General features: G+C 40.6%; 1 protein-coding gene across 10 annotated transcripts in view; it reads left to right on the top strand.

Moving 5' to 3' along the window:
* NAXD (NAD(P)HX dehydratase) overlaps positions 1-12,576 on the top strand; it is a 52,311-nt gene that overhangs the window by 1,518 nt on the left and 38,217 nt on the right. For 8 of the 10 annotated variants that reach the window (XR_012670969.1, XR_012670968.1, XR_012670970.1 and 5 more), the window contains exons 2-6: positions 357-934; positions 2,171-2,542; positions 5,953-6,103; positions 7,395-7,440; positions 9,062-9,150. Coding sequence is in view for 7 of the 10 variants with exons in the window: in XM_075137331.1 (XP_074993432.1) it covers positions 376-934; positions 2,171-2,542; positions 5,953-6,103; positions 7,395-7,440; positions 9,062-9,150 (1,217 nt within the window). In the remaining 3 variants the exon portion in view is untranslated. The remainder of the gene's footprint in view (positions 1-356; positions 935-2,170; positions 2,543-5,952; positions 6,104-7,394; positions 7,441-9,061; positions 9,151-12,576) is intronic. The other 2 variants (XM_075137348.1, XM_075137338.1) reach the window with 1 other exon arrangement.

Below are 12,576 nucleotides of genomic sequence, written 5' to 3'. Positions count from 1 at the left end.
AGCCGGGGTGGGAAGGGTTTGGTTTTTTTTTTCCAAACACACCCCCCCCACCACCATTTTTGCAGGTGCCCGCAGCGCTAAGCGGCGCCTGGAAAGTTTGTTTGCGTGCGTGCGGGCTGCGAGCGGCGGCCCGGGCTGGGATGCGGGGCCCGGGGCCCGGCTCCCCGCCGCTTCCCGCCGCACCGCGACTGCCGCGGCCGGGGCTGGCGTAGGCGCCCCCTGGGAGAGCCGAGAGCGGGCATTAAACCCCCTCCCTCCTCCCCGCCGCCCTCCTCCGCCCCCCTCCGTCCCTCCCTCCCCCGCTCCCTCCCTCGCTCTCCCCCTCCCTCCCTCTCCCCGGTGCGCGGCCATTGCAGTGACCCCGGCCGGCCAAGGATGATCACGAACACGCGGGGCTTCCTGTGGTCGGACCTGGAGACGCGGGCGCTGCTGGAGATCTGGGGCGAGGCGGACGTGCAGTCGGCGCTGGACGGCAACTTTCGGAACAGCCATGTGTACCGGGACGTGGCCTGCCGCCTGGCCGAGCTGGGCTTCGAGCGCACCCCCGAGCAGTGCCGCATCCGCATCAAGGGCCTCAAGCGCCAGTACTACCAGGCCCGGGACGGGCTGAAGAAGAACGGGCACGCCCGCAAGATATGCAAGTACTACGACGAGATGGACCGGATCCTCAGCTGCCGGGGGGGCCCCGACGGCGCCCCCGAGCCGCTGGCCCCGCCGCCCGACGGCGCCCAGCCGGCGGGGCCGCTCGCCGGGCCGCCCACGCCGGGCACGCCGCACAACAGCCGCGAGGTGGACGCCGAGCTGGACGAGGACGCCGAGCTGGAGTCCCCCCGCGACAACTTCACCGAGGACTCCGGGGAGTGCTCCTCCTACGCTGACCACCCCATCAAGGTGGAGTGCCCCCCATTCGCCATCCCCGTGCCGCCGGGCGACGGTGAGTAGCCGGCGGCCTCCCGGCGCCGGGTGTCCTCCCCTCACCCCGCGGGCAGCGCGGCCCCCCGCCCTGGGCAGCCCAACTGCCGGCGCCCGTCTCCAGCTAGCGTGCTTCTAGCGGCTTCTGCCTTACCCTCCGCCCTCCCGCCCCGTCCTCTGCGCTCCGAAATCCGCCCCTGGCCCCCCCCCCCCGCACCTTGCTCGTCCCCGAAAGCTCCCCCCCCGCCCAACGCCGCCTGGAAGGGGAGCGGGCTGCCGCGGGGGGGCGGGAAATGCTGCAAACCGGCTAGGAGGAGATGCTGGGGGACGGAGACCGTAGTGAGTTTTTATCGGCGTTTATCAATGGGAAACCAATGGAGAACTAGCGCAGAGATTATCGAGACAAAGTGTCAGGTAGCAGTGGACAAGAAAATAGGCATCCTTCTCGCTGGAGGATTTTTCCGTTCCCCGCAGACTATGTGCAGTTTTGTTAATCGGTGTTAAAACGACAATGACGATAGTACCTGAAAAATCTGCTTATTGTTGCAGATAGGCCAGAAAGCTAGGGGAGAGCTTTTACGTAATTAATTGCTTGAGTTGTTTCAGTAACACTGCTTCTAACTTTAGCAGGCTTGCGGACAGAAGCAGCCCTTAGATAAAGCCTGTCCCTTTCTTGCTCATTCTTTACCCTCAGCTCCATATTTGTGTTGTGAAGGGGGGGGCAGTGTTATTTGTTTGTTTTAAATCTAGATTAATGCCGTGGTTTTAACACAAACATGAACCTGTCTTCAGAAGTTGACATCACTGAGGAATCAGCCAATTGGTTGACGTTTAACCAACCTTCTTTTTACATATAAACCTCATCAAAGAATTGTTTACACTAATGTTCTTTTGAAATGCAAATCCACAATGCCAACAGACTGAAACTCAATTTAGATTAATGTAATTACCTGCAATACACAAATGAGGTTATACTATTTAATAGCCTTCACTTAAACCTTTTTAGAAGATCAAAAAGACTCCTATTGTTGAAGTTTAGTACTACAACAATTAAAAGATGCCCTTGTGTAATTTTTGTGTTACCTTTATAACTTTGCAGAAGCTTGTGTTTTTGCTTTGGTACTCTGAAATAATTACAATTCACATTGAAAAAGAATAATAGCTTTGTGACGTATTAGGTCCACATCTTATAGGTAGATTTTTTTGCTGCTTTCTTCTTAGCACTTCAGGAAAATAATTGTCTGTCCTCTTGTTTTAGGCTTTAAAGAAATCAATGCTCCAACTATTACCCCACCTCTCAATCAGCCCAAAAGGTCAAAAAAACGCCATGCAAATTTAACGTTGGATAAAATGATGGAAAAATTCCTGCAGCAGAGCGTGGATACAGAAGAGAAATTTTATAGATACGAAGAGCAGAGGCTCAAAATTGAGGACAAGCGTCGGGAAGCTGAGCATGCTCGAGAGCTCCAGATGTTACAGATGTTGGGACAGATGTTGGCAGGAATTTCTTCTACAGTATCACAAAGGTCACAATCTATACCAGCGAGTCCACCTCAGAGGGCGAACCATCGTTCATATGGGGATAACTTTAATTATAATGCTATGACAGCAGCACTTTCTCCACCGATAGGTACTTCCTTCTATAGCATAAAAAAAAGCTTGTTTTTTTTAAACTTCTGTGTGAAAGCACTGGTAGTAAGTAGCTTTTGAAAATAAAAGCTAGTTGGAATTATTTAATATTGTGGTGAAGGTATCTGTCTGATGTAAAATGAAATTAAAACGTCATTTGTACCATTGTACTGATTATTTAATATAGATATATTAGTTAAGACAAATTTTAATGAGCGAAATCACACTTTTCGAACCCTATAAATATTGGGGACTTCTTTCCACGGTCACGTCTCTGTAAAATGAAGTTAGGAGAAGTTTTATATGTAAAAGGCAAGTAGCGCATTTGCTGAAAGCTGCCTGGAAACACTAGGTACCCTGTAGCGGAAATTCTGCTGCTGTTGACGTTAACAGGCCTAACCCAGTATGTGAAGGTAAGGCTGTGCATATGTTTTTTCAGGGTTGGGAAAAGAGTGGAATTTTGACTACACTGAAGTAAGTCAAATGTTAAAATCCAGCTTCTTTAAAATAAATTTCTTCAAATCAAAATACTGAATCTTATCTTTTAATTAAACATCATATTACTGTAGTAGGCATAATAGAAGATGAAAATGTTGGCATATGTTTTTATTCTACACCAGTTCATTTATAAATTCTTTGGGGGTCCGAATTTATTTTAAAGAAAAAGGCAAAGCAATAACTCTGGAGTTGGTATTTATGCACAGACTTTTCCTTCCGTACCTTATGTGTGGGCCAGAAGCTGATAATCGGATATTAGCATTCATTAGCAGACTTCTCGGGATCTGTGGCTCCGTGTCATTTATCTTTATCACAGTCTCTTTGTAAGTGAAGGTAGATTGCATGGGCAGGAGGAAAACAGGGATACTCTTGTCAGTGCTGAAGCCAGAGTCAGCTCGGGGCTCGGTGGTTGTAGCCTGCCACATGGAAACGACACAAGTCTCGTTCTCTTCTAATTCTGAATTTCGCACTGCTCGGGGAAAAAAAGCGTGGTTTTAAAAGAAAAAAAAAACACATCCAGCCTCAGTGTTGAATAATAATCTGACACGCCAGATCCTAAAGGGCATTCTCTGACTCCTGAGAGAATCTTGGAGCCTTGTCAATTCTACGTTACATACTGCATTTCCCTGTAAAATGCATGGGGGACTGGATGTTCAGGCCTGTTGAGGGTTTAGGCTGGCTGACTTGGTTGTGTTTCTTCTTGACTGGATAGTTGATCTGTAGCATTCCTTGATGGCAGCGGACTTTTGTAGAGAAATTACGGCATGTGTATGGATTCTGTGTTTTAAATGTTTTCACTTCTAACTTAAAAGGAAACCTGAAGTGCTTTAGAAAATCCCTTAGGAAATCGTTTGAGGTTCTAGGCTGGGGTGATGCTACCTACAAGGCCTTACCATTACTTCTGAAGGGTTTTTCGCCGAAAGAGTTTCATTATCTGTACAGGCTTGAAACTAAAGTTCAGTTTTTCTTGCTGGATTTCGTCGTATAGGTGTACAATCATACTACACTGTGCAAAAATGCATTATATATATTTAACTGTAGCAAGAGCAACTCGGGATTCTAATCTTTTAATTGGTGAAGGTGTTACAAAGCGTTTATAATAAAATGTGAAAATAACGCTTCAGGCAACAATCTTTTAAGGAATTAAGATTTCAGTTGTTTGTAGCTAAATATGCCTTAGTGTTTCTGTAGGTAAGTGGGGCTCCATTAAGAATTGCTTTTTGCATAATTCTCTGATTTCTCTCCATTTATTATGCAATCACTTTATATTTACATATAAACGAAAAACAGCAACAAAGAAACAGAGGACCTTCTTAACAATATTGCACTTTAAGGGTTACAAGCTATACGATAAATATATTTCTCGTGTAGTTGAAAACCAGTGAGTGTATGAAGTATGATTTAAAGAAAATAATCTGCCCTATTTCCAGAGGAGATGAGCGTTTTGTTCTCCTCTGGGTCACTGCAATGCTATTTTGGCCATAATCCAAAATGGGGTGTGTTTTTTTTTCTTTTTTTTTTTCTTTTTTGTGTTTTTATCTCAATAGGAATGGGATGCCTGTATCGTAGAAGGATTTTAAAAGCAAAAGATCAGCCAGGAGTATTTATCATTATTGAACACTAAAGCATTTTATTACTGAAGATTAGCGTGTCTGGTTTAGGTTTAGATTTCTGTGGAGAAAAAGATGCTTTCTGCTGATAGCGCACAGATGCAGAGTTTTCTTGTTTATTACATTTTTTTCCCCATTATTGTGTCTAAAATTTCTGGAACAGTTTTTCCTCTTTTTTTTTCCTTTTCCCCCCCCTCCTCTAGATTTTGGAGTTGGGGGGTGGGATTACTCAGTTTGATACAGCTGAAAATAAGCAGTATCATGGGAGTTATTTTTTTACATAATTATGTATTACTGTGTAGCAGTTCCTTGAAAGCTTTTTTAGAAGATCTGTAAAAAAGAAAGTTAACATAGCTATGGTCTAGGAGACTAATATTAACGTTCAAATAAACCGCTCTTCTGAACAGGATTGTACAGTTAATGAGGAGCTTTGTTGAAATATAAGAACTTATTCTTTTAGTGTATTTACTGCAATTTGTAGTTAACACATTATTGGTAGAAGTACTGATCTTCAAATCTGTCCCATGTTAGGTAAACTGTTGAAATACAGTTGTAACTGTTGAAATACTTTTTTCTTCTAAATTTTTGTAGTCTTTTGAAACAGTTATTTGAATATGTAGCCTTCTGAGTGTGCAGTTGTTTTAATATGTAGCTTGACATGTAGAGAGATCTGTAGTTGTATTATAGCTAAAAATTATCTTTGTGTAATATTTGTAATGTTTGCATCTAGTGCGTTGGATTATAGTTTTGCAGAAAGACTTTCATTATGCTTTGTAACCACCTACCAAAATAAAAATGCAGTGAGATAGGCCCTGACTCTGCTAAGAGGTGGAAGTCTTTAAGGGGAAGCGAAAAACAAGGTAGGGTGTACGTTTAAAATGTGGTTTTAGTTGCTCTGTGCTTGCTCTGTGTCTGGATTTGTTTAGTCCTTACTGAGTATACCTATTTCAGTTGAGCTTAATTATGGAAGTGATTTGAGGCTGAACTAAGAAGATATTTCTAGTTCCAAAATGTTCATATAACTATTCTGGGCGGCTGTTTCTTTCTGTACCTGAGCCCTAAATTAGGACTGTGAGCGGTCAGTGGGAATATTCTCTGCATCAGACCCTAAATTAATTATTAAAATGATCACCTTCCCTAGCTACTCACTGTTTTAAAGTGACGAAGCATTTGGTTTTTAGAAGGATATCATTTCATATATCTTTGAGTGATTTTATTAGTGTTTATGAGTGCTTAAAAGAAATGCTGATGGTAGTTTAAGAAAGAACATACTTCAAAGTAACACTTATTTTCTTCTTTTCAGTTATAGAGAGATCTTTTTCACTGCACAGAACACACTCTCTAAAGGATATGGAGAATATTTTTCAACTGGTGCGCAATGTTATCCCTCCTCTAACAGGGAAAAGGCATAAAGGTCAAGATGGACGTATAGGCATTGTTGGAGGATGTCAAGAGTAAGTTAAACAGAAATTTGATTTTTGTTTCTGAGAGAGTTTGAGGATGTCATGAGTACTTGTAGAAGCCATTCAAACTCACCTGACATTTAAAACACGAGTATTTTCCAGAGAGCTTTGCTAGTCCATCATTGTGACCATGCATACTTACGAAAGAACATGTTTCCCTGCAGTTGTGTTGCAAAATTTTGGTAGTGAATGTGGTTGAAACTTGTTTGTGTCTGTGTCTACCTTCTCTGTCTTTTTTGACCACAAAACTCTCCCTGCTTTCAGTGTTAGTCTATTCCCATGATGAAGTTATAGAATAAGTATTACAGAGCAGGACAGTGGCACATGTGATTTTTTTTTTTTACATTTTGGTATCTTGGGAACTGGATCTCCTAAATCAGGAATAGACTATTTTCTTACTCTGCGCTTCTTATTTTGATATATTGTGCTGTTTACTAGATTCTGTCAATACCTTGTTTTATGTTCCAGAGTAATAGAAATAGCATGTTTCAGGGAAAAAAGAGATACAGCATACATCAGTTAAATGCTGTACTGACCTAGAAATAAAACAGGCTCTATTCTTCACCACGTTCAGTAATCTGCACGGTACTTTGAATGAGCCACTACACCCTCCTGTTTTTCATTTTCCCCTTTTGAAATAGAGATGGCATCTTTCTCCTGTAAAAGAGATCTGCTGTTGGACATCTGCCATTAATAAACATTCTATAAAGAGCAAAAAGGTGCTGTCTTATAGCTGGGTTGATTAGCCAGGAGTTAGTTTTCCTGTTGGTCTAATGGGCTTAGGTTCTTACCTCTTGGCAGAAGCAGGCACCTCTGGAGGGTGATTCTGTCCATCTCTCTCTCTTCAGTCTTCATAAAGAGAATTTAGGGCAACTGGAATCACAGTTCAGGCACTTTAGTTAAGCATCTAAAACCAGATGGGATTGATCCGGGTCACAGATCCCAGATCTGGCTTGCAAACAGTGCTTGACTCTTGTTTTGTTTGTCTCTAAACTTTTAAGTTGGTTGTCTGAGAAGAGTTTGCTTTTTTATGGCATGATCTTTATAAATATTTCTATGAAAGGATCAGGTGGCTAAGGTGAAATCCTGTGCCTTTGAAATCAAAGCAAGGTTTGAGATTGGCTTCGGTATAGCAAGATTTTGTCTGTCTTCTATAGCAAAGAAAAGAGAAAGCTTTTTTTAAAATTTGCTCTTGAATTTGGGACTTCGTTATGGCAGGCTGATTTCCAGATTATCTAATCTCATGACTGTGTTTCCTAACCTAAATTGTATTTCATTCTAGATACACTGGAGCACCGTATTTTGCTGCAATTACAGCTCTCAAAGTGGTATGTGTTCTTCTATACCAATCCAAAATGAACTTTTCATCATTTATATTGGCTAAGTGCCATTTTTTAAAAGCATTCGTTCTGTACTGTACATGAAATCTGAGTTCTAAAAGGTCTTCTATGTAACAAAGAAAACCCTTAGTCCTGGATTTGTAGAAATACTTTGTAAATATGTGTCATTTGCTATGTTTTCTGTAAATATTCTCTTTGTATAAGGTAAGTTTAGACATATGTCCAAAACCTGAAGATTTCAGAGGGAGAACTGTTTTATTGGACAGTTGGATAGGAAGTTTCAAAACTTGGTGAAATACTTTCTCCAAAAGTGAACAATAAAATAACTTTAGATTAATGTTTAAAGTTGCGTTTTCAGTGCTGTGGTCAGTTCTTCAGAAGTTTTTTCTGGACCTGATAAGTGTGTTGAACGAAGTAACTTTCTTTCAAAACTTACAGCTTTAGGCTAGTAAAATTCTTATGTGCTATAAGTCTAAAGATTGTTGGTTGAATTTAATGTAATTTTTAATAGCATATTTTATTTACATTATTTAATAGTGATTATTCAAATGTAAACAAACCATGCTTACATAATACATGTACTTTTCAGTACTCTATATATAGTGTGTCAGCACTTTCAGTTCACTGTGTATGTTTTTCTTTTTGAAGATTTGTTTCAATAAGTAGGTAACCAAGCCAGGTATTTCCATACCACGCCACTCCCGCTCCCCAGGATGCCGTGTCTCAAGGATTTAAAACTGAAATTATATTATTTAATGATCTTATATAAGATATTAAGGCCACGAAGCTTTCTGTTCACTATGTGCAAATACAGTAGCATACAAGGAGGTCCCCTATTGAAGTCACTTGGTCTCAGATCATTACATGTGCACGTAAAGAGTCATAGGATCAAATCTCTGCATTGCTTAGTAGCTTGAAATGTTAGATGTGTGGTAGTAAAGCAAAGGAGACACTTCCTTAACCTTGGGAAATTTCAATATGCAAGGCAGATGCAAGATCAGGCTTTCTGGTCACTGCTTAGATAATTTTTATGTGTATGTCTGATTTTTTGAGTTGATAACAGAATATGGAGGCTAAACTCCTCAGCTTTAATGTTTATTTAACTTAAGGGATGTTGTTGAAATCGTGCCAGCCTTTATCTGGTACGGATTTGGCCCATTGAGTAAAAATGGTAGGACTGGAAATGTACTCATAGATTGCCATAGCTGTATCTTGCAAGAATATTACAGTATTATTTTTCCTCTCTAATGTAGCTTGTCTTTTGTTCAGCTGTGTTCTTTTGCCTTTCTTCTTATTGCACATGTGACATTTTAGTCTTTGCTCATCTGCAAATGAGAAACATTTCTCAAGTGAGTAAAGGTTCAAGATCTGTGTTTTCAGTCATCCTATTGGTGAGAAACAGAAAAAAATTATATTGGAAGTTAGGTACAAAAAAATTTCTCCAAAACATTGCATGGTAGTTTAAACCAAAATAGAAAAAATAATAAAGTTTGCTTTATCTACTGAGAAGTAAGAATTCAGGTGAATTAGTCACTGAGTAAACTTTGGAATGATAAAGTTATTATTAAGTATAAATTTGATAATTCTGTTTGCAAATTTTCTTTTTTAGGGTGCAGATTTATCCCATGTGTTTTGTACCAAAGATGCAGCAACAGTAATCAAATCATATAGTCCAGAGCTGATTGTTCATCCAGTTCTGTAAGTGACTTATCTTTTGTTTAAATGAGCAAGTCAGGATTACTAGTTTGAACATTTCTGTCTGACAGTTGACTAGTTTGCATTATTTCTTTTTCTGAGCTACTGGATGGGTGAGCTGGAGATTACAAAAACTCTTGGGTTTGTCCTTTCATTACAAACAGTTAGATATTTAATATAGAACAATCAGTTGTGAATTTTTTTCATTACTGTCAAAGTACAATTTTTTTAAAAAGCAAGATCTTCCTTTCCGCTACTTGCTGACACGTGTTCTGTGATTGTAATGCATTTAACTGTGAACAGTAGCAAAATCCAGAACTAAGAATCACTGCAAGTCAGCATTTTAGAATCTGCATTTGAAAGGCAAATAGGATATGTTCTCTTGCTTCTTCAGGCCTAATAGTATTTAACAGTAGTGTATTTTTTTGCCTCTCATTACTGTGTAGATAGTCATTTACGCGAAATTACTGGGCAAGAGAGACGCTGATTCTTATTTTTCTTCATAAGTATGTTGCATTAGATACACACCTATTCCTGGGAATAAATGGATGTTCTAAAATGATCTAAAATACAGGGTTTATTAACAAGATGATGAAAAGTTTAATAAGCAACTGTCCTAATTGGGAAAATCAGTGTGTGCTTCCCTGAATTTGTGTTCTGAAATATGTTACTGATTGGTGAACTTTTACAGGATAAATTGTTTCAATTAGGTGTTATGATAGTTTACAGTGAGCACTGTGAATGATATTTAAGATGTGTGCCTTAGGTATATGTCCCTGAGGTTAGCTTGCACCAGTGCATGTCAAAGTGTGTTGGTGTACATAGCAAAGCTGTGATTAAGCTAGAAAAAACATAATTTAAAATTGTGTTTGTCAGATATTGCTGTCAGGAAGGATTTATGACAGTAGAAATATTTCGGTGTCTGAGAAGAATATGATCTCCCTTATGGGGACGCCTGCGGTTGGAAGCCATAAGTTTATTACATTGTAAAGGTGGGTTTCATTCTGTCGGTGTAGAGGGAGGTGCTTAGAAAGAAGTCAGTTAAACAGACAGATATCAAGGGTTGTGTTTTGTTGTTTGTTTTTTTTTTTTTTCCCCAACGCTAGAAGAAACCCATGACTGTGGATTTTAGACAGGGAAAAAATGATGTTTGGAAGCAATGGGAAGATAGAAGGGTAGGGTTTTTACCAGTCCAACTGCATTAGCCTCTAAAATCCAAAAGGCACATCTTCAGTTGATGTTCTGTCTGATACCATATAACAAATGAGATGGAGAATCTTAACTTAGGTTGTCTTGATGGATGACACTCGGGATACAGCATATGGTTGTCTTGTATGGGAAGGAGTTGACCTTGCCTTGGGAGAAGCATTTTTCATATACACAGGGTTCTTGATGTCTGTGGTAATGGAAAAGGTTAATAGGAGGAACAGAAGCAGCACAGAGAAAGAGGGAGGTGACAGTGGGTAAACAGCAAGATTTCTGTTCATGGAGGACCAGATTGTGCCTACTAAATAAGGGTATTTTTTTTTTATACACAGATTCTCAGTGTCTTCTGTGGAATTCAGATCTCAATGAAAACTCTGATCTTTCTATTCGCAAAGAGAACTTTTGATTTTAAACTTCAGCTCTGTCTATAAATTCCTCCAGATGTACAAAGTACAGTGAATCTAGAAATTTTCATATCCATATAACTTTAAGTCTGAAACTCAATGTTTAATACTTTTATTACAACTCTGATTAATTTCACCCAGACAGCTGGCTAATTGCATGAAGCAATGGATCTGTAAATATTGTTTATATGACATTCAAAATGAAAAAAAGCAAGTATCAGAATGTTCAGATTTTGTTTGTTAAATTTTCTCATATTTTTATCTCTTCTGCTTCATTTGTGGAAAAGAGAAAACAGTCTTTTCTGGTTAGAAAGGAAAAAATCTTGACTGACTCTATTGAGCCCAGGTTTTATTCAAATTTACACAAATAGCCTATTTTTCTCGTAAGGTCCTTTGTCTTCAGTGTCACACTTTTCATATGATCTTTTATATGTTGTGGAGCCATTCGAGTTCTGCAGGCACGGCCGGCCGCTCTTGATTCAGAGCCTGATCTCTTAAACAGTCTTTGTACTTTCTCCGGGGCCGCACTTCACGCATGGAAGAACCTCCGGGTAAAACCCACCGAGCAGCTATGTCATTGTTTTCTTTTGTGTCTCTCCTTAAAACTTTGCTTTGTAATGATTTCTCCATGACCCTTCAGAGTAACTAGGTAGCTGTTGTACCACTCTCTTATTATGCTAATCATAATTATGGCCCCGTGTACTCCTCAATTCACTGTTTGAACAGCTTGGCATTTCGCCAGGGTTCAGCTGCCATTTTGTACTGCCAGGAGTCTGACATTTTATCATCTCCTCTGTGACTTGGCTGCCGCTACCTTTCCCTACTGCCTTCACCTCACGGGGGATTACCTCAAGGGAAGAACGTGCTCTTTTTTTGCTGCTGGCCCCTGATTGCGAGGGCTCTTCTGGCTCGTTAGAGCTGCCGTCGCGTATCTTTGACGGCATGACTAGCGAAGGTATGTGAGAGCTAGAAGTTGCACTGTTGTGTTTCAGGTTCTTGGCAAATGTCTGTCACTTCAAGGATGCGAGGAATGTTATGTGAGAAAGATTGAGTATGATTGCAGAAGGAGGGTTATGAAAACGGGCATCCGTCTTGCAGCATTGCCAGGGCAATTCCATGTGGCCCCAGATGCAGACCATCCTGGGATTCCTTTTGGTGTAACATCCCGTGCTGGGAACACCCATAACACAACTTTCTTGTGGTTTTTGTCTCGTGACTTCATTCCCTGTTCCTGTAAGTGAAAGTAAGAGAGCTGGAACTGCACGTAGCAGCCTGGAATCTGGAAAGATGAAACTTCAACACCTGGCTGTTTGCATCCTCACCACCTGAGCTGAATAATGATAGCTGGGTGTCTAGGGGGCTATAAATAGTCAATATTATCAATAGTAGCTTTTCCTTTTTATTCGGGGATTCTGTCAAATGCATTATGGCCCCTTCCACGACGACTTGGTATTAATGAAAGTATTGATTAAAAACTGACCAGCTCACCAGTTCAATATTTTTGCTGACTGACTTTCTGCTTTCCTGTGGAGAAGTGAAAAGTGTGTATTGCAGAAGTCGGGGTCTTTTGAATAGTGGTGTATACTGAGTCTTGGTCACAGCTGCGTTGCTTTTGCCACCACTACCCCTGGTTTGCGCTACATTTTTCTGTTTTCTCAGTAAACGTGCTCCTGCTGTAAACTCTACACAAATACAGACAAGATAAAACTTAGCTTTTGCATTCTGTTAAGTTTTATTGCAGGCACTTTCTGTTGGTTTTTCTACTGTAGATTTGTAAATACTTTCTTGCATTAGCGTTGGGAACTCTGTAGAGAACAGT

Source organism: Calonectris borealis, chromosome 1 (assembly GCF_964195595.1).
Source record: "Calonectris borealis chromosome 1, bCalBor7.hap1.2, whole genome shotgun sequence".
NCBI classification, from domain to species: Eukaryota; Metazoa; Chordata; class Aves; order Procellariiformes; family Procellariidae; genus Calonectris; species Calonectris borealis.
This window is presented reverse-complemented; position numbering and strand designations above follow the sequence as displayed.